This window comes from Diceros bicornis, chromosome 28 (genome assembly GCF_020826845.1).
Source record: "Diceros bicornis minor isolate mBicDic1 chromosome 28, mDicBic1.mat.cur, whole genome shotgun sequence".
In the NCBI taxonomy this organism is placed as follows: Eukaryota; Metazoa; Chordata; class Mammalia; order Perissodactyla; family Rhinocerotidae; genus Diceros; species Diceros bicornis.
In genome coordinates this window covers 8,548,849-8,571,025 of record NC_080767.1, presented here as the reverse complement: position 1 = coordinate 8,571,025, position 22,177 = coordinate 8,548,849, and the positions used below count along the sequence as shown (strand labels likewise).

At 49.2% G+C, this 22,177-nt stretch overlaps 1 protein-coding gene across 1 annotated transcript in view; it reads left to right on the top strand.

The window, feature by feature from the left end:
- The window catches only part of GABBR2 (gamma-aminobutyric acid type B receptor subunit 2), a 352,821-nt gene that overhangs the window by 244,523 nt on the left and 86,121 nt on the right, over positions 1-22,177 (top strand). The window contains exons 8-9 of the mRNA XM_058523624.1: positions 5,254-5,314; positions 18,302-18,382. Coding sequence (XP_058379607.1) covers positions 5,254-5,314; positions 18,302-18,382 — 142 coding nt within the window. The remainder of the gene's footprint in view (positions 1-5,253; positions 5,315-18,301; positions 18,383-22,177) is intronic.

Sequence of the window (22,177 nt, the reverse complement as noted above, 5' to 3'; positions counted from 1 at the left end):
TTCTGAGCTGACATCAGGTGGAATTTTGCTAACTCAGCTGCTTGGAGGAATGATAAGAATTGCCCTTTATGTGCGGCCACCCTGGGTTATGCCTTTTCATAATTGTCTTCTTCATTTCTCACAAACGATCCTGAGAAGTTGGTATTGTTCTTCCCATTTTTCAAATAGGAGAACTGATGCCCAGAAATATTCAGTGACTGTCCACGATCACACCGATGGCAGTATTTACTCTTGTCTGGTGAATGTTGAAACTTAAGGTTTTTTCTCTGCGTTATCCTATGCATTCTGAAGATTTCTCTGAAAAAGAAAATGCAGCCTTATTGCTCCCAATTGAACCTGCACTGTTATTTTGAATTGGCTTTTTATGAAACAGACTCCTTTCTTTGACATTAGCAACATCTCTTTCAGGGAAAAAAAAAGTCCTCATAAATGATCCACTTGGGGTTTTGCCTCCATTATTTTATTTGCATTCTGAATCAGTTCTGTGGTCATTCTTGTGAACTCCTCAGAAGCTGGAAGCCGTTATCAATCAGCATGCAGTCAGGAAAATGAAAAGCACTTCGGGCTTTTCAAGGGAGATTTAATACAGGGAACTGGTGAGAACTTTGTAGAAGGGATGGAGGAGCAAAACAGGTAGGTGCTGTCGCAGGAGATAAGTATTACAGAAAGCTACTAAGCCCCTTGGGCTGGAGGAACGAAAAGGGAGATGGTGTTGCCATTGCCTCTGAAATGCCCGAAGTGGTTTCTGTCTTCCTGACTGCATACTGATGGATAATGGATTCTGACTTCCGAGGAGTTTATGGGGGTGACCACAGAGCAGATTTGGAATGCAAATAAAATAATGGGGACCCAAGCACACTGGCCTCTGAGGGTCCTGCCACCGCTGTTTCTGCTGCTGTTGGGACCCCGCCCCGGCCACTGAGCAGTCAGCCCGGAGCCCCCCCACTGCCAGTGCAGGGCTGCTGGGGCCCCCGGAGCTCCTGCTGCTGCAACCAAAGCAGAAAAAAATAGCTTTTCCCTTATGCGTACTTTCCAATCTCCTGTGACCGCTTCTTATTAGCAGAACCTAAATGGAAGCCAGCTGGCAGGGGATTCTGGGAAATGTGGTTCCGGGGCTCTGGGCCCCTGCAGCACAGAGGAGGATCTAGAAGACTGAGTGTGGACTGTGAGCCAGCAGACAGATAGCAGCCACCACCCCAGCCAGAGTACCAAACTCCATTGCTTTGGAATTTAATGCGTCACATGGATTGTTCTCCAGTGGATGTGATGGTCCTCAGTTACAGCCCTGGGATCACGCACGGCAAAAGCCTGAGGAGAGTCACAGCCTCTGTGTGTACTTAAAGAATGTGTGTGGGGAGAAGAGCAAAAATAAATCCTTGCTCAAGCTGGGGTTTAAGGAACCAAAGCCGGCCTGGCTTCCCTGGCTGAGGTGCCAGGCCACAGTGGAGCTGAAGCAGCCTCGTTGCTGCCTGGGCTTCACTCAGAATCCATCGCCTCTCTTCCCGCCGCCTTATCACTCAGGCTCCTTCAGGCTGCAAGAAAGACAGAGTCCCAGTGACCTTTGATGGCAGGTGGCTTAGGTCAGGTGACCCAGGAAACAGATCTGAGACAGAGATACAGGAAGTTTATCAGGGAGTGCTCTCAGGAACAAACTTGGAAGAGGGGGAGTGAGGCAGGATCGGGCAGAGGCACAAGTGGGAATGGGATGCAGCTGCCGTCACAGCCTCAGCCGTCCCACAGGGACCTCTGGATCCCATGTTCCTTCACAGTCGTCCTGAATTGAGGCAAGGAGGCTAGAACTATCCCTTCACAATGACCATGGGATGTAGGCTGCCCCCCAGGGAGGGGACATAACCTTAACTGACAAAGCTCCCTTTGGGGAGCTCCCAGGGGAAATGAGTGTCTCCATCCTGAAGGGGCAGTGGGGCAGCACACCAGTGTCCAGCACACAGGATGGCAGGAGTAGAATGAAAGTCCACTACTGCTCAGGCCACAGTGCTCAGCCACCTTGGCGATGCACTCTGAGCTGGCGAGAGAGAGAACCTGGCCCCACCCTACCCTAAGCCGCTGTCACCTCACACCTGGATGACCGGCTGCCAGAGCCCCAACAGTTTCTCTGCTTTCTCCTTTGCCGCGCGACGGTCCATTCTCTATCTGACAGCCAGAGCGATCTTCTCAAATCTTAAATCAGATCATAATACTGCTTTGTTTAACCTCCTCCCCTTGCCCGGGCTCTTCACTGCCCTTAGAATCACCTCCAGGTCCCTGTCCTGGCCTCCAGGTCGAATGTGCTCTGCTCCACCCGCCTCCCCACTGCCTCGCTGGCTCCTTTCTGTCCCTTACCCACCTGAGGGCCTTGTCCTGGCTTTTCCCTTTGGCTGGAGTGCCTCTCTCTTGCCAGCAGGCCTGAGCTCTCCCCTCACCTCTGCAGGGAGATCTTTCCTGACTGCACAATGGATCCACTCCCTCGGCCAGTCACCCCCTATTTATGTTCTCGGCATTCTCCACTAACTGAAATTACTTTATGCCTTTATTGGTGAACTTGTTTTGCCTGCCCCTCCTGATCACATATCAAGCTCTCTGAGAGTAGGAGTCAGCACCTAGAAGCGCACCCAGCCCAGGGTAGGAAAACACTTGTGGAAGGTTGTGTGACTTGACCACTTTCTAATATGGAAGACACTTAGCTGGCAAAATTTCGTGAAAATCACCTGATTGCCATGTGGCCTTCCTCGTGTCCCGTCTTATCAAGGTTGGCTTGGCTGGGACAGTGGACCCCGTCCAGTCAGCCGTGATCAGGGTAGCAGAATTGCCTTCATCGGCCAGATCCAACGGGTGCCATGGTAACTCCCTGAGGAAAGAAGCACGTGACGCGTCTTCCTCAGAAGGGGGCTTCCCAGAGCTTCCCGGCCTCTCCTCAGAAGGGGGCTTCCCAGAGCTTCCCGGCCTCTCCTCTGGTGCAGACCCTCAGCACAGCCAGTTACCCAACTGCGTGTCCATCATGACTCAGTTCCCACAGTCACAGAGCCCTCAGCTTTCTCCCATTGGTGGGACACACAGTGGCTCGTGTGGTCCAGGAACTCAGTCCCTTGGGGGCTGATGTGTCTGAGAGGTGAGGGCACCTTGGATAAAGGCCAACAGTTTACCCTGCTGCCAGCTGAAATCGTGTGATGTGGACAATCTCTTCCCAAGGGTTAGAATGCTTCCTGGTCCTTAAAATCTTTTTTATGTCAGCCCTCTGCTCTTAAATGTCTTTAAGTAAAAATTGCCACTGCCATTTATGGAGTGCCTGCATAGACCAAAGCTGTGCTGGGTCCATATCTTAGATGTTCAGAAACTTGCCGAAGAGGGCACTTAACCCAGGTTTGTGATGCTCAGACGCTGGCCTCCTTCCTTCCACTATTAACCTGAGAAATGAAGGAGCTGGGAGGAGCGACTCTTAGTGAAAATAGTTATTGTGAGTAAAATGAAATATGACAGGTCTTAACTCAAAGATAAACTAATTAGTGTTGTCTAAAAAAGGGAAAAAAAAAATAAAGGGAGATTCTTTCTCAGCCTCACCCCATACTCCACTCCAATGTCATTCCATCCAAGCTTTGAATACCATTCCATATACTTTTAATGTAGCTAATAAAGATTCTGCAGAGTTTGTCCAATTTTATATCTAGAAGTCTCTGGAATTCTTCAAAGCTTGGCAGGAGATGGGTGAATTAGTCAGATCCCTGCGTTCGTCAAAGAAAAGTCCCGCTGTGGACACTGTCTGCGTCTTTCCCACCCATGCGAAGTGGTCCATTTGCATAAAAGTGATCCTCTGGGAAAGTGTTCTGTGTTTTTCAATCATCCCTAGAAATGGAATCACAGCTCCTGTCTCACCTTACGCTGAAGTGTTTTCACACTCCAGAGAATTGCTTACTGTCACCTGAACATAGGATTTGGTGGGCGTCAGTTTCAAATTGATACTACTTGCAGCCGTCTGCAGGATTTCTAAAAGGTGTCGACGTGGTCTGAGAAGGTGTTTCTTGTGCTGAGAACAGCTTGAATGATTCTCTTTGTTCCGAGAGCCGCAGGGCCTCAGGCTTGGGTTTCCACCAAGGAAGGATGCTTTCTGGCTCTTTCTCCCGAGAATTGAGTGGGATCAAAGTATTGTCAAGAATTGAGTGGGATTGAAGTATTGTCGGTGCTTCTACCTGATGGTGCAAAAGTGTAATTGTGAGTAAAGCAGTGTACCTTTAAGACGATTTCTTTTCCTAATTTCACATTAATGGAAAGATAGGAAGGAATTTATTTCTGGATTAGAAGCAACATGCTATAGTGAAATAGTGTGGGCATTAAAATCAAACTCGGGTTTGAATTCCGTATGACCTTAAATAAAGTGCATAATCTCTGTCGGTCTCAGTTTCTTGATCTGTAAAATCAGGATCATCCTTCTTTCCACTCCAATTGTCATAAAGATTCATTGATATACCGTATGTCAGTTTCCTTGCACAGTTGCAGAATTTTAGGTGGACCGTAAATTAGCAAAGAGAGACTACACCCCCTGTTTATGTCCCCGCTTTATTTAGCCCAGCATATGGACGCTCCATATCAGCCAGCCAGGCAGATGCAGCAGATGACGGTATCTTTAGCCCCCGGGGTCCCTAATGAGGGATGCTCAGCTGCCTGTGACACTAGTCAGGTCTCGCTGGCTCAAGAAGCTTAATTTTGTGCTGCCCCATAGCCCAGTTATAATTGGGGCTGACGTCACCACTCAGGAAGAACTTACAAAAACGTTCTCTGTCCTTAATAAGAAATACTAACCGGCCTACAGCCTCCTTCTGGTCCTCAGCCAAACAGCCTCAGCCAAGCCTCACATCTTTGTGGATGGGGCACAGGAAGCAGAGTCAGGGCCAGTCTCCATGGGCCTCTTCTCTGCCTCTGTCTTTCCAGCACCCTGAAAGACCTTGTCCCAGGATAACACAGGACACGTGGGTGTTTAATAAATAGCCATGATGATAATGATGATGCATATCTCAGCTTTAATTCACATGTGTTAGTTCCATTATTGATTTTGTGCTCCTCAAATTATCCAGATAAAGTCACAACCAGTTTAAAAACAATTAGTTTAATTTTGCATCTGTGGTCCAGCAGGAGTCTATTTTTTCTCCAGTATTAATAATCACGTCATACCATTAATGAATTTCAGTTGAGATCAGTAGTGTCTGGGCTAATATGGCATTTCTCTTTTGTTCTTGTTTGTTTGTTTTGTTTTGTCTTTAGGGTCAAGTTGTGTTCCGGAACGGGGAGAGAATGGGGACCATTAAATTTACTCAATTTCAAGGTAGGCTTTTTGCTGCTGCTTCTTTCTAGTTGGTGAATTCTACATTCAGGGATGTTGTGTGTATGCAATAAAGTACATCAAAAGAAATGAAAATATGAGGTTCCAGATAAGAGAAAGCAGAGGCAATAGAGAACATTTGTCTGTGAAAACATTAGTTTCAACTTATTCAGAATATTTTTCTCAACTGCTTTACTTCTCGGGCCTATTCAGTCTTCCCACATGACTCTGAGAGGCTCATGAAAGTATGGGGAGTGGTGGTGAAGTCGGTTCCCATATTCTGAAAAACCTGGCATTGTTTTAGTTTTTGGTTACAGAAATTTTCAAACAGACCCTAAAATTGAGAGAATAGCATAGTGAGCCCCATGTACCCATCACCTGGCTTCAGCCATTATCGACATTTTGCCAATCTTGCTTTATCTTGACTCACCCCATCCTCTCCCTTTTTTTGCTCTAATGTTTTAAAGCAGCTCCCAGACATTATCTCATTTCTATCTATAAATACTGCAGTGTGCATTTCTACTAGATAAGGACTTTTAAAAACATAACCACAATGCTACGATTGCACCTAAAACATTTAACAACAATTCTTAATAATCTTTCCTCCTAGTCTGTGTTGATCCTCTGATTATCTCAAACATGTCTTGACAGTTGGTTTGTTGGAGAATTCCCACAAGGTCCATTCATTGCATCTGGTTGATGTGTCTCTTTAGTCTCTTCTAATCTATAATCATCCTACACACAGTATTTACGGGCTATTTATTTTTTTAAGAAACCAGGTCATTTGTTGGACTTTTCTTCTGTCAGAGTTGGAAGGGGCCTCAGAAACCATCCAGACCAAGTTCCTCATGTGATGAGGAGGAAATGGAGGCCCAGAGAGGCTTGTTAAAGCCCACAGGGCATCCGTGAGGAGCAGGGCTGCATGGTCCTCCAGGTGGACACCTCAGTTCAGCCCAGTACAGTCAGTAGCAGGGTTGTTAGCTAAAACCACTAGATGGACCATTCACCAATGCAGTGTTTTTCAGCATCTGGATGTTTCTGGAAAATCCAGAAACAAGAGCAGTGCCTTCTGTGTCCACTCACTTTGAACAGATCCCAAAGTCATCCAGGGGAAAGCAAGAAATGAAATCCAGTTATTCAGATTCATTCAGACAAATCCCAACTGGATTCAGATCAGTCAGGAGAGGTGTTCTTCGGTGCAATCACTCCGTAATGCAATCTTTTAGATTTACCCATTTGTCTTCCCGTGGCAGGTAATTGAAACGCATGTCAGTTCTCTGGCATGCACAAAAGATGTAATTTTAGGCAAATGTAATTATTTTCCCATTTGTTAAGTCTTATTTCTTCATTGGTTGAACAAAGTAAGCATCTTGGCAAAGATACTTACTTTTCTTTTTTTTTTTTGAGTGATGGCAACTAAATTCTCTTGTCACATTTCCAGTTCTCAAATTATATCGTTCTAGGAGAATATTTTGTAAAATATTGATTGGTCGATCACAGCTACAAGTGCGTGCCAATTTCATTGCCTTTTTTTTCTCCAAATGTTAGGATCAGACATGAACTCCAGGGACTGGTTTTAGGCATTTATAAAAAAAGCAGGATAGCAAACATAGTTCAGGGTGGGCTTGACCCATCTGAGCTCAAGTTACTGTAGAACATCAGGCAAGTGATTTCACCTCTCTGAGCCTCGATGTCCTCATCTGTAAAATAGGAACGTAGTCCTACCTACCTTCTTGGGATGTGGGAAGAACTAGATGAGACAACACAGAGAAATATGTGCATATGTTTCTTGCTCAGCAAGTAGTAGCAATTATGATTAGCACTTTGTCAAAAATTATGACACTTTTCTGGGGCGAATCTGGATTTTCATGCTGTGTTGAAACCCCCCGGGTGCCTTTTGTCTGCCTACCCCTATGGCTGCTCCCCACACTTAACAACATGTAGGATGTCTGACGGGGCAGGGCCTTAGGGATGATCTCGTCCCACTACTTCATGGTATAAATGGGGAAACCCAGGCCTAGGGAAGGGAAGTGTCCCCCAGGGACTCACAGGTGGTTAGTGGCAGAGCTGGGACTGGACCTCGACCTTCCCCCGTGTGCTGGCGTCTGTGCCCTCACACGCACACCTCTGCCTGAGTGTTCTCTCTCCACCACACTTGTGTCCAGCTTTTATGTCAGAGCTGGGCCCTGCAGATGCTCCTGGTTACATGTTTTTAAAACACACATTGATCCTGTTGACAAAGGGATGCTATGCTGGAGGCAGGTTCACATCAGCACTACGGTTGGTTTTCCAAATTCATAGAGTCTCAGAGGTGCCTTGTCTGCCAGGATGGAGGGACACTGAATTATTGAGTAGGCTGTCCCAGCTGGAAGGGTTCCTGGTTATCATCTCATTTCACAAGGAGAAACTAAGGCCCGGTGGGAGAAAGGACTTGCTTGGGGTAGGCCCTGACTCACTGTGGGATGGTGAGTTCATTCCTTTCCTTCTCTGGACTCATGCTTCCCCTCCAAGAGGAACTGGTCCAGACTCTGTCTTCTGGAACCTTCCAGAAATTTTCCCAGAGTGGGGGGCCTGCCCCCCACCTTGAGGTGACCAGCTCCTAAATTGCCTCATGCCATTGACCTTGCAAAAGGCTTCTAAATGGGGTCACCATGTTGTTTTCTGCCATGCCCCTCACATCCTCTCTCTCCCTGTCTGTTTCTCTCTCCCTCCCCTCCTGCCCTCTTGTTTAGAGGGGACAGTGAAACCACAGGGCCCATGACAGAGCTGACTCACAAACAGCAGCGAGGCAGTGGGGGCTCCCTTTGCAGAGTCTGCTCCCTGGGCTCACACCCAGACTGTCTCAGTGCTCACTGACGGGATCTGGGATGTTGGCCCACCCACCCTCCCCCTAAAGACCTGACAAGATGCTTTTCTGGCTTCTCATTTGCACAAGTTCCTGGTGCCTTCTAAACCCTTTTTTCTACAGTGGAGGAAGCGTTTTATAGGAGGCTCTGTTAACTCCTTTGTAAAACTAAAACACAAATTAGTTGAAAATGGGAGGCAGTTTTGGGAAGACTAAAAGAGGAGCCTGGAATCCGTGGTCCTTCTGTGCTTTTTGATTCCAGACTTGTGGGATTGGTATCACAGTGCCTGGCACTCAGTAGGCCCCCACTACAAGTTTATTAAGTTAATTTGGAGGCAAAAGACCTGGATTCAAGTTCTTGCTCTGAAGCTTGCCAGCAGTGTGACCCTGGGCAAGTCACTTTACCTTCCTAAGCCTCGGTCTCCTTCTCTGGAAAATGAGATGACACTACTGCCGGCCCTGCCTGCCTCCTGGGGCTGGTGTAAGGGGCAGATGAGATTTTGCTCTATAGACTCGCAAGGGCTGGGAAGCTAGTCACATTACTAGCATGCTGCCTGGCTCCTGGCTGGCTCGTGGTAGATGCTTACTGAATTGGTTAGTGATACGGCTGGTGGAAATTTAAGAACGTCTTCATTTACTCATAGTTTTCAGTGACTTGAGTCAAGGCAGAATGTCTGACAAACAGCAGTTAGCCTCAACAACAGAAATGTGAACCGAAGCCAGTTCGCGATGGTGGCCGTTGTTGTTCCAGGCTGCAGAAACTACCTTTTTTGCAAACTTAGCAGTGCTGGATAAAGAGAACTCTTCTAAAATAATGTGCCAGGGCTAGTCCCCTGGTCCCTCTTGAGCTGAATTATCTTGAATCCAGAGGGGATTTCAGAGCCCTAAGAACGACCTTCCTCACCCGCAGCTTCCCTCCGTTTACTTTGTTTTCAGGGGTTCCCAGAGCCCTTACCTCCCATCGGGGATAATCCTAGAGGGTACGTATGGCGGATGCCATCAGTGGCCCACCACAGCCCCTGAGCATCCATCATTCCAGAACAAGCATCTTATTAAGAACACCTGTAACTCTTAGCCTATGCAAGGAGCAGGCCATGTGTCCAGGGCATTAACGCTTCTAGGGGCAGCCCTGAGCTGGTGATGGGTGAGAAGAGGAGGATAAATCCCCCAGTGTCCTTTTCCCTCGGGTGGGGCAACTCCAAGGTATGTTCTGTCCCCAGAGGTCCCCAGTGGGATTGAAATTCACTTGGCCTCCCTGAAACCTGCTCATTAATGCACCTTGTCCTGGGTCCCTTCCCTTCCCTGTCTCACCTCCCTGCACCCCAGCAGCGTGTTCTAGGGTCACCCCTCATATAAATTGCATGCACTCTTACTCTTGTCTCAGGCACTGTTCTGAGAGACCCACCTGCGGTAGGTAAGGCAGGTATTAGCATCCCGTTGGCCACACACCTTGAGTGTGGTGAGGCCTGGGCCTAAACCCCTTTCAACTCCAAGTTCAGAGCCCTCCCCCTGCCATCGTTGACTTCCACTAAACCACACGTAGATAAGGATGAATACTACGGAATTGGCTTTTTTTTTTCCTTAAGAGAAAAATGAATCCATGTTATGCCGAAGTCTAAACATGGCCCAGAATTTGCAGCAGAGAAGGAAGTGGAGTGAAGCCATGATTGCAGCCTTGTTTATGCTGTTCTCATGAAGTCTCAGCATCTGCCACTCTCGTTCACCGTGCTGCCTTCATTAGGCCTATTTGTAAGAATCTCGCTGAATGATAATCTGCTTGAATTTCACTCTGCTTCTGTGCAGCATAAAGGACCCAGACTTCAGAGTTTTATATTTCAGCACCTGATTTGAAGGGATGGGGTCTTCCATCACTCTAATGACATAATTGTCAATCAGAAGGTACCTAGTGAAATGCAGGCCTGTCCTCCGCATTTGCAGACGTGAATTACCGTTTGGTCTTTGGGGTAACAGACATGGTTCTATTCAGTGCGCACTTCCTGAGCATCTGCCAGGCGCTTTGCCAAGTCCTCTGGGGGGAGCCAAGTTGAATAAGGTGCAGTCCCTGCCCCCCAGGGGCTTCATAATCTCTCTGGCCAAGTGCCAGTACCTATAAAAGCAGGAAAAGAGTTTCCCAGAACCTTCTAGAAAACTTGCAGAGCTAGTTTGACCCAAGTTTGAGACTCTTAAGGCTGACTTTTAATATCCTTTTCCTCCTGTTAAGGCAGGTATCGTAGCTCTCTTCACCAGGCCATGCGTCTGGAGAGGCTGGTTTGTTGGACTGCCACTGGATATAATTAAGAGTGGAGACATAGTCCACCAACCTGCAGGATACACGGGCAGGGTGGTGGGTCAGCAGGAATGGAAGGACACACGTGAATGTGGGCTGAGAGTCTGACTCCGATCTTGACACCAGCCCCCATGAGCCAGGGCTTGCCCTTCAGGGATCCCAAGGAAGGTGGGCTGAAAGACAGAATTATTTAGCAGACGTTGTATTTCATTGAGCCATAGACTCTCTATGTGAAAGGGAGCCCAGGCTCTCCTTTACAGCATTACCTCTGCTTGAATGCCTCCAGGGATGGGGAACTCACCTCCTCTCATGTGGAAAGCAGACATGCCTAATCATAGCTAGCGAGGCACAATGACTTAATCTCTCTGAGCCATCATTTCAGCATTTATTTAAAAATAATAAAATAAAAGATCATGATTTCCTTGCCTTGAGAGTGATGGTGAGAAGTCAGCGACATGTGGCTATGAACTTTCCTAGCTTGGTGACCGTCACAGAGGAGGGCCATGGTAACTGTTGGCTTCCTTCTCCTCTCCTAGGCACTCTTGACAATGACCCCAGATTTACCGCCCTCCAGAATTTCTTGAGAGAAGTGCAGTCTTGCTTCCTCAGGACACTTCACACTCCTCATTTCGTGGGTGCTTGTTGCCGTTGGTCCATGAAAGCCCCTCCTGTTTGTTTATACCCTATTCTCCTCATTCATTCCCGTACCCCAATCCTCCCTCCCCCACTGAAAGGCAAACATTCTAAGTGTTTAATGCATATATTGTGTTTGTTTGTGTCGTTGCAAAATGTGTATTACTGTTTTGTATGCATATATTTTGAATTCACATCGATGCAACTGGATTGTATATCTTTTTCTGTTGCTTTCTCTTTTTTTCCACTCCGCGCTTTGTTTTTTAAGATCCTTCCATATTCCTGTGTGTGCATCTGGGCCGTGGTTTTCACTGCTCACTCCAGGGGGCACATCCATCCCTCACCCATCCACTCCTGGTGACAGACAGGTCACCTTCAACTCCCCGCCTCCACAAACAATGAGTGTCCTTGTACTCGAGCCCTTAGGAAGCCATTTCTTCAAAACAAATGCCCAAGAGCAGAATCGTTGGGTCAGAAAGTGTGTGAACATTGAACATGCCTAGAATCTTCCAGGTGGCTCTTGGGGATGCCCATACCCCTCTCCCCCCACCAGCATGAGGAGTCCTGTGTCCCTACCTCCACCAGCACTTGGCGTCCCCAGCGCTCTCATTTTTTGCAATCTAAAGTATAAAGTAATGTATGGTGGCTTTATTTCTCTGATTACTAACGAAGTTGGACATTTCTTCCTGTGCTTGTTAGCAGTTTGTTAATTGTCTGTGTCCTTGTCCCTTTTATCTTGAGGGACTGTCTTTTTCCTGTTGATGTGGGAGAGTGCATTATGTAATCTAGATATCAGTCCCTTGTTGACTTTAGGCTTTGCAGATATCTTCTCCATTCCATCACTCATCTATCAACTTAAAGTCCTTGTTGAACAGAAGTTCTGAATTTTGATGTGAAAAATTCTTTTATTTTTTTTTTGTCTTATGGTTTGGGCTTTTGAAGTTTCTCAACAGTCATTTCCTGGCACCTGCATGCCAGGTCCTGGCTGGGCACAGGGGTGGTGAGATGGGTAAGACGCAGCCCCTGCCTCCAGGGAGCCCCCCATCCAGTGGGGAGCAGACACAGGACCCCAAGTGGGTGTGATACGTGATAAGGGCACTCGGAGGAGGAGCACTTGGCTCCACCTGGCAGAGTCTAGGAAGGCTACTTGGGAGAGGTGGCATCTGAGATGAATTCTGAAGGACCAGTGGGAGTTAGTCAAGAACAGAAGGAAAAAGGTGCTCTAAGTGCAAGTCACCTGTTGTGTTTGTATGTGTCCTGTGTCCCCCCAGGTACTTAGCATTTGCCCTAGACCGGTTTGCCTAAGTCAGTGGACAAATCTACCCTTGGCAGGGTTATATTCCTGGGGCATTTGGCCAGTGTCCACCCGGCCTGTTAAAAATCTCAAAACAAAGGTCAATGAGGTGAACTTATTGAAACAGTGGCAGTGCCATATTGTTTGTGAAGGTAGAGACGAATGTGTGTGCAGGTCCAGGCCAGGGAAGCACAAGCCCATCCCTTCTGAGTGCTGCTGAGAGGTGCTGCTCAGATCTCCTCCCACCCCGTGAGAGGAGAGTGACCCTCGAGGCCCTCTCCACAGGCAGTGACCAGACTAGGGAGTCACTTCCCAAGGAATGGCTGGCCATTCTGGAGAGGAGCAGAATCAAGGCCCACGACCACCTCTTCCCATCTCTGTGTTCCCATCTCTGAAGAACCGCCAGGAGCAGGGGTGGACGTGGTATGTGGCCCGCTGGCAGAGCCAGGACCTGTGAGGGGAAGTCTCAAGGAACAGGCTTCAGCTTGGAATGAGGAAGACGCTTCAAAGCAGTTGCAGACATCAAATAAGAGTTGGAGGCTACAGACATCTCTCCTTCCAGCCCCCTCGCTTTAGCAAGACCCAGATAGGGGACAGGACTTCCTCAGGCTCCTGACTGAGGTGAAGGCAAAGCTGAGACTAGCTCCAGGGTCCTGTCTCCCAGCCAGAGCTCTTTCCTCTCCCTGAGTTGATGATTTTGTTGCAGGAGGTTCTAGAATAGAGTGATTTTATAGAATCTGATTTTTTTTTTTTTTTGGTGAGGAAGATTAACCATGAGCTAACATCTGTTGCCAATCCTCCTCTTTTTGCTGAGGAAGATTTGCCCTGGTCTAACATTCATGCCCATCTTCCTCTGCTCTGTGTGTGGGATGCCGCCACAGCATGGCTTGATGAGCGGTGTGTAGGTCTGTGCCCAAGATCCGAACCTGCGAACCCCGGGCCACAGCAGTGGAGTGTGCAAACTTAACCACAACGCCACTGGGCTGGCACCTAGAATCTTTGATTTTCGTTGAGCTGAAATAATCCTTTGTTTTACACCCTGGAGTCATACATGGAGTCTATATAAATGTAACAACAATTAGACTCTAAAGGACACATGCATCCCCTCAATTCAGATCCAGAGTCAATTGAGGAAGAAGGGACATTTGGAGGTGAGGGGAGCAGAGCCCATGTAGCAGGGTGTGGAGACCCAGCTAAGGCAGGAGGTTGCGACCCCACAGCTAGTTCTCCCGCGGGGGGTCGCAGTGCAGGAGGGAGGCAGGACCACTGTGATTGAAGCCTTGTCCCAGCCGACTTGTGGATGCTCTCAGGCCCACAGCCAGGAAATATTTTCAGACTGGACTTTTCTGGCAGCCTAATTTTCACCAGTTGGACCTATTTTCTTTACGTATCATCCAAATCCAAAATTTGAACTGAAGAATGCACTTTTTAAAGAGAACACTTCTTTTTTTGCCCCACAGCAGGGCACCGGTATTATTCTGCAGGAAACTGGGCTCTTTGTTTCTCAGTGTTTTTAGCCTCTGAGAACAGAGAGTGTTGGCGTTGAAAGGCCAATCCAGCGGTTCTCAACCCTGGCTACACGTTAGGGTCAGCCTAGGGAACTTTTAAAAATACTGCCACCCAGAATTCACCACTCCACCTCCCGGATTCTAATATAATGGGTCCATGTTGAGAGCCAGGCATCTGTATTTTCTAGAAGTTACCCAGGTGACTCATACTCAGCCAGGGCTGAGAACCACTGGAACCCCTGCAGCGCAATTTGCCGATGGAGAAACTGAGGCCCAGAGAGAGGGAATGGTCTGTTCAGGCCACACCATGAGTCATTGGCAACTTGCAGCAGGGCTCAGGGGCAGGGAGGCCAGCCAGGGACAGACCTGTCTCTGCAGCCCCTCTCCCTCTGCTCAGTCCCTCCACCCCCCGGTGGATCTTTCTAGTCTGTCCACAAATCCCCTGGTCCACAGTGCGCAAGGCCCAGTCTGTTTCCAAATGGGTGGCTTGTGTTGTTTGCACAGTGGAGTTAACAAGGAGGCCGAGAGTTAACAGCTGAAGTGCTGGGCGCCTGTCATGGTCTCCCCCAGCCGGGCCATGGGCGAGAGGAAGAGCACAGGGGGCACCGTCCTTCTGCCTGCAGACCCGGGAGGGGCCCTGCGCAGGGTGCGGGAGAGAGGCTCAGGCTTCAGGTTCTGCTCAGGAACCAGCCAGCCGTCAGGAATCGTAAGGCCTGGGATCACATAGAGCATAGCTCCAACACGAGGGGCTGTCCCCCCGTGTCCTGAGGCCACAGCAACTGGGATGCTCAGAGGGGAGGAGCGGTACCTGGGGAAGGCTTCCTGGAAGAGCTGGGTAGGGTGTGGGCACGTGGGCTTGGTAGAGGGAGGGAAAGCCACCTTCTAAGCAGAGGGACCATTGTGGGGAAGCTTGGCAGTAAGAAAACATGAGGAGTGTTTGGGGACCTAGCAAATAGCTCCCGGTTACTTTTGTCATGACTCACATAACTACAGTTTATTGAATACTTACTGTGAGTTAGGCCCTAAGCCAGGAACTGCCTATATTCGCCTCTTTAATCCTCATAGCCACTCTGAAAGTTCCCATTTTACAGTTATGGCCACCTGTCACAGGGTGTGGGCTGGAAGGGAAGTATTATCTGCAAATGGGAATAATTTTACCTCCGTGGTAGGACTGAGTGAGACTGCAGTCACTAAACTACAAGGTCAGAGATGATGATTTTTTGTTTTTATATTTTGGTGAGGAAGATTGGCCCTGAGCTAACGTCTGTGCCAATCTTCCTCTATTTTGTATGTGGGTCACCGCCACAGCATGGCTTGATGAGTGGTGTAGGTCCACACCCAGGATCCGAATCTGTGAACCCAGGCCACCGAAGCAGAGTGCGCTGAACTTAACCACTATGCCACCGGTCTGACCCAGATGAATTTTTTTTTTTGTGAGGAGATCAGGCCTGTGCTAACATCCACCAATCCTCCTCTTTTTTTTTTTGCTGAGGAAGACTGGCCCTGGGCTAACATCCGTGCCCATCTTCTTCCACTTTATATGGGATACTGCCACAGCATGGCTCGACAAGCGGTGCATCAATGCGTGCCCGGGATCCGAACTGGCGATCCCTGGGCCGCCGCAGCAGCGCGCATGGGCTTAACCGCTTGTGCCACGAGGCCGGCCCCCAGTGAATTTTTTTTTAATCTTTGTATCTCCAGCCTCCAGCACAGAGCCTAGCACATAGTAAGCACCCAGTCAATGTTTGTTGAATGAATAAATGAATGAAGTGATTAAACTAGTAGATTTAGCATAAGCATCCTCCAACACCCAGGATGTCCAAGGCCCCTTGGTCAGGGATGAGGAGGTAACCTAATCTTCCACCAGCTACACTGCTGCTTCTGAGGGATCTTATCATGAAGGACCTCGTGCATGCAGCACCTGGCATGCAGTAGGCACTCAATAAATGTGGGCTGAGTGACCAGCATCCCTGCTTAGTATGGGTGGTGAAGTGCTCTGAATTCAGAACTAGGGGACCAAGTCCAGGTGCGCACTTAGTCGCTACCTGGAGCGTGGCTCTGAGCATTCACTTGACCTATGCGAGGCTCCTCCCTCATCTGTAGCCTGGGGCGAATTATGCCTGGTTCACGGTTTGCCATGAGAGTTAAATGCAGGAATGGCTGAAGGGGCCATGGGCCTCCAAGCACTACCCCCAGGGAGAGATTATGGTGATTATGGTCGTGGTGGGAAGCTGAGTATCGTTCTGGTGCCATGGGACGGGACAGCAGGGCGTGTGAGTCAGGGGGGCAGGCCGTGTGGCTGGTGCGCCGTGGGGTACCAGCCACACCGCCTCCTGGTTCCTGATGGTTTATTCCCATCAGCCTGTGTATTTCATGTGCTGCCTCCCCACGCCACATAAATAAATCAGGGCCTCCTCTGAGCCATGGGAGCTGATTGGGGCTGAGGACTTCAAAAGACCAGAGCGGGGGTGCTAGAGCTCCTGGTAGAGTCTGCTAATGTGACATTTAGAGGCTGTGACCCGGCAAGTGACAGCTGCCTGCACAGTGTGACACCCCCCAAATGATGGGGAGACCTTTGTGGGAAGAAGGAAGTGACTTTTGCAGCCCTATTTTCCACCCCACAGTCAAAGGAACTCAGGCAGGAGCGTGGCCTGTGGGATTCCCTGTTCTGCTTCCTGAGGGTTCATAAGGAGCCAGCAGCGCACCTGCATTTCTGCAGAGAAATTCACTTAGAGCCAGAGCCCCAGCAGGGGTTCCCCTGGGTGCCAGCTGGGAATTCCTGCCGCCCCGTCGCTTTGTAACCTCTGGGCATTTTGATGACCAGCGTCTGCAGCTCTGGGCTCTTTTCTCTGCAGTTGCTACACTCAGGAGGCACAGGAGGCCCGTGGAGTGGGCAGCTCGGCAGGGAACTGTCCCCTCTCAGGGATCACATCGAGGTAGCCCCGTGTCAGGGAAGAGCATGACCCCCACCTTCCCTGAATCTGCTTCACCTGTGGTCACCAGTATCCCCCCACACGCCAAATCCGCTGACCCCTGCTCTGGGGGCTTATTGAGCCTCTCCGAGGCACGTGACATGCTGGCCAGCTCTGTTGTGACAGTGTCCTTTTCCGTGGCTTCTGTGATGCCCACTCCCTCCCAGTCTCCTTGCAGCAGCCCTGCTCTGCCCACCCCCCCCCCCCGAGGCTGATGCCCCCGGGATCCTGCCCATGGTCCTCTCCTCTCCCCACTCGGCACTGTCCCTGGGGGTCTCCTCCCTGGCCCCTGCTCCAGCTCCCAGCTTACATGCCGATGGCCCCAGCTCCCCCTCTTCAGCCCAGACCCAAGGACAGCTTCACCCTGCTGACACACATGCACCTCACGCTCGCACGTCCAAACCGGAACTTGCCATCTTCCCCCTCCTTTGACCCCCTCCTGGGTTCCCCACTCAGGGAATGGCACCTGAGCCCCCTAGTCACTTGCTTCACTCCCCTGTTCCCCGTCTCCCACACCCATTTGATCACCCAGTTGTCCAGATTTTACCTGGAAAAAAGAAGCCTTTGTCAAATCTGATCCCCGCTCTCCATTCCTCCTGCTACCGCCCTGGGCCAGTCCTCATCATCTTTATCCCTGGCGATGACCAAAATGATGACCTAAACCCACCAACAGAATAGTATTGAGGATGAAGATAAATTTAAATGTGTCACTTGGGTCTGAAAATACGCCTGAACACGTGTGTATGAAGGAGTCTCTGTGCTCAGTGTGACACAGCAGAGCATTGAGGCCTCTGAAAGATGCTAATTCCACCTCAGGATGCATTAATAGGGATATAATGTGCAGAATGAAGGAGGGGATGGTCCTTCATTCTGACCAGATCATGCCTAAAGTGCATTGGTCAGTCCTTGAGTCCACAATCGATCAGACAGATAGTGACATTGTGGAGTGTGGCCCAAAGAGAGGCCTGGACTGAGTTTGCCTTAGAAATGATGTTCTGTAAGGTGAGGTTGGGGGCTGGTACCAGGGGGATGATCTGTCTTTGTACTCAAGTCTCAGGGGCTGTCCTGGGGTAGAAGCAGCAGAGGTGGTCTGTGTGGTCCTAGATGGCAGAGCCAAGTGACAGGAGAAAGTTAGAGAAAGACTGTTCTGCTCAGTGACCAGGAAGGACTTGGTAACAGACAGAGAATCCAGTTATGGGGGAGTGAGCTCCTCATCCGTGAGGTGTATAGCAAAGGATGGGTGGCCAGTGGATGAGATGGTGTGAGAGGGTGTTTGTTCCAATCCAGGTCAACGTGGAGGTCTTGTGATTCTACCTGGAAGAGGCATGGGGAAAGGAAAAGTCTGCAAGAATGTAGCCAGAGCCTGGAGGGGAGCGGGAGCTGGGACAGGAGCACCCAGACACAGCCCAGGACTCAGGATCTAACCGGCCACTGTCTCTTGCTCCCCACAGACAGGAGGGAGGTGAAGGTGGGAGAGTACAATGCTGTGGCCGACACGTTGGAGATCATCAACGACACTATCAGGTTCCAAGGTAAGGCAGGTGGGCTTCTGGGAGGAAGGGGCCTGCTCAGTTGCTCTCAGGCCTGGATACTGTCTGAGGATTGCAGACAAGCTCAGAGTCCTGTCCTGGGGAAGAGGGAACATCCTCTTCTCTCAACACATGCATACACTTGCTCACTGAGCGCAGAGTCCCCACCACTCACGTGGGACCTGGGTTCCAGGTGCAGCATGGGTCACTGGAATTTGCATGGAGTACTGGCTGTCACTGAGGCAGCCATGTTTAGACCAGTCAATGGCCAGGAGTAATTCTTTTTACATGTGGCCCAGCTAAATTTAGCTCTGTCTCCTCCTCTGGCAAGGGACTTGGTTGGGTTAGTAGTAAGTCCTCTCCACCTGCTGCTCTTCCTAGAAGACCATTCCTTCTTTTCTTCTGCTAGAGAACTCCTCTTCAGCTGCTAGAACCAGATCAGATGACACCTCTTCTGTGTAGCCTTCCCTGATTGCCCCCAAGTGAGCTAATGGCTCCCTTCTCTTGGCTCCCACAGTCTTTTATCTCTGCCTTTCCCATAGCCAATGTCACTTTGCATTGGAATTCTGCTTGGGCCATAAGCTTCCTGACTAGATCCTATTTGACTTTAAATTCCTGGCACCAGCCAGGGTCTGGCACATGTTGGAGATTGAATGATATTTGATAAAAAAATGAATACATGATTGATCAATTGAGTGGATGAATGGGTGAGGGAATAAATGAATGAACAGGTGAACATACAAGTCAACGAAGTAGTGGGTGGGTCGTTGGGTAGATAGATGGATAGATAAATGGATAGGTAAATGGATGGTTGGGTGGGTGGATGGATGAATGGATGGACTGATAAATAAATGACTGATGGGTGGATGAGTGAATGGATGGGTGTGTGGGTGGGTGGATGGATGAGTGGATGGATGGATGGATGGATAGATAAATAAATGGATGGATGGGTAGGTGGGTAAATGGATGAGTGGATGGATGGATGGATGGATGAGTGGATGGATGGATGAGTGGATGGATGGATGAGTGGATAGATGGATGGATGAGTGGATGGATGGATGGATGGATGGATGGATGGATGGATGGATGGATGGATAGATGGATGGATAAATGGATGAATGGATGGATGGATAAGTGGATGGATGGATAGATAGATAAATAAATGGATGTGTGGGTGGGTAGGTGGGTGGATGGATGGATAAATAAATACGTGGAAGGGTGGGTGTATGGATGAGTGGGTAGATGGGCTTAACTAGTCTTAACCCCCTCAAGTCCATTCTGCCCTCAACAGCCAAAATGCCCTTGCTATCATGCCATGCTGAAGATGCCCCACCTCTGCTCAGAGCCCTGCACAGTCCCCATTGCTCACAGCAAGGGGCCTCATTCCATGGTGTGGCCCCAAGCCCTCCATGAAGGGACCCCTCCCATTCTCTGCCTCCTCTTTCAGATCTCCCAACCAAACTGCTTACAGTTCCTCAAATATGCTAAGACACGACTATGCCTTTGCCTCTGCAGGGCTCTTGACCCAGAATGCCCTTTCCTCCTTGTCTTCCTGGTGGACAGCCAACTACTCATCTTCTGAGGTTTAGCTTTCCTTTCTGTAGCCTTTCCTGACTCCATCAGGCAGAACTTCACTCTGCTCCCTGCTTGCTGCTCAGACCTCCCCAGGCCTAATGTTATCAACCACCTGGATGCTATCATTAGAGGCAGTTTGCATAGTGGTTAGAGCACGAGCTTCAGAATTAGGCAGATCTGGGTTCAAATCCTGTTGGCTTTACCACTTACTAGCTTATAAAAGCCACTTAACATCTAGAAAACTGTTGCCCCCCCGCACCTATAAAATGATTCTCTTCCCAAGAGGCTGTTGGGTGGATCAAATGAGAAAATCTCAATAAAGTGCTCAGCTAGTGCTAAGCATTCAATAAATGTGATTGCTTATTATTGCCTTTCTCTTTTTACACAGCTAGTATGTGTGTTCCTTGAGGACAGGGACTGTCTTGCTTATCTTTGAATCGCTGGTGCTCAGCACCAGGCCTGACAGGTGGAAGGTGATTATTAATGATGATTGATCATCATTCATGATGATGAAGGAAGGAATAGTGATGGGTGAAGGAATGGTGAAGAATGGATGGATAATGAATGGATGGATTGGGTGAGGAGCAAGAGAGAAAACTCAGAGCGGCTGCCGTTACTAACACTTCTGATAGGTCATTACCGCTTGGCTCCCATAACGTCTTAGTTAAGATGCTCTGTGTGGAGGTGCCATTTCGTGGGGACAGAAGATGGAGTAAGGAGGAGGAGATGTTGTCAATTTTGTGAAGTTGTTTCTACACAAACAACTAGTGGTCATCATAATCAACATAGTCATACGTTCATAGTCGTCACATAACCTTTGATCCAAAGCTCAGCCTCCTTTCGCAGTGGGCAGAAAGGAGCTTATTCCCAGCCAAGAACTCATGGGTGCCCCCAGGATGGCTCTTGTGTTCTGGAGCCAGAAGGCACCTGAGCCAGCCTAATGCAGCCCAGCCTATGCGTAGCGGGAGAGGGGAGGAAAATGGAGAGTGGGGAAGAAGTCTTCAGATGTTGAGCCTTCACTTCTGGAAGCAAGAAATGGTTTTATCTCTATCTCCTTGTGTCTGCTTTTGCCCTGACTTTCAGCCCTTGAAGCCACTTCTTAAAAATGTGACTTTACCTGGAATTGCTTCAAGCTTTACATTAACCATACGAACAGGTTCCTAGCTGTTTTTGAACCTGGCAACTTCCCTAGACTGCTTAGATGGTTCAAACTCGTTCTATCCCCTGAATGTTTCCAAACACATTTGAACTTGCTAGCAGTGTTTTAAACACAGATGTTCGGGGGAGTTCTCAGTCCCTGCTGCCACATCTGCTCATCCTCTGCTTGTCTCCTGGCAATGGAGGCATCAGAGAGGCTGGCACCAGTGCCACAGCCATGGTAGAGTCATCATGTCCCTGGTGGGTCTCCCCAGGCTCCCAGGTTGGGCCACCCCCAGGCATCTGGCTGATTCCATACATCCCCACTGGAGAGAAAAGCCCCAAATTTTCACAATTCCACCAGAGAAACCTGACCTGAAATAGCAGCTGAGAAAGAGGGGATTTGCAAGAAGTGGAGTGGGGTGGGAGGCCTCCCTGCATCCCTCCTCCCAAGCCAGCCTGTACCTGGTAAAACTAAAACAGGACAATTTTGCCACCATCCATAAAGATGAGTTTGCTCTGAGGCCCTCAGGATTCCCCCAGGTTCCTGGTGCCTTTGAAGAACGAGCAGGGACAGCTCTCAGTCATACAGAGAAATGGAATCCTGCAGTTTCAGTCCAGTCCTGGTGCAGCAGGGAGGGGAAGGCAAGCCGGTAGTTTCTGCCTCCCACGGTTGGCGAGTCCTATGAAAATGGGAAACCAAAAAGAGCATTTATAACATAATGACCTTGAGGCAGAAAATCCGCAGCCAGAGCACATACCTCCATAAATTGACAGGTCTGTTGAGGGATGGTCTCTATCCCTGCACTTTGGAGCAGAGTGCTTGGCAACCAAAGCCAGGTTCCTCACCCGCAATGGCACCCAGTGGTACCCACTCCTAGCACCCAGCCCTGAGCCTTCTGAGCCACTGTTACCTTTGGGGATAAATGGCAATGGTTTTTCAGCAGGGTAATTAGACCAAATCAAAGCCTAGTCTTCTAATGGCTATTAAATGCATCACAAATCCCTTATTGATTCTATTTAGAGAAAGAAATAAGTCCTGGCGAAGGCTCCCTGCCAGGCATACTGGCCAACCACGGGAGCCCC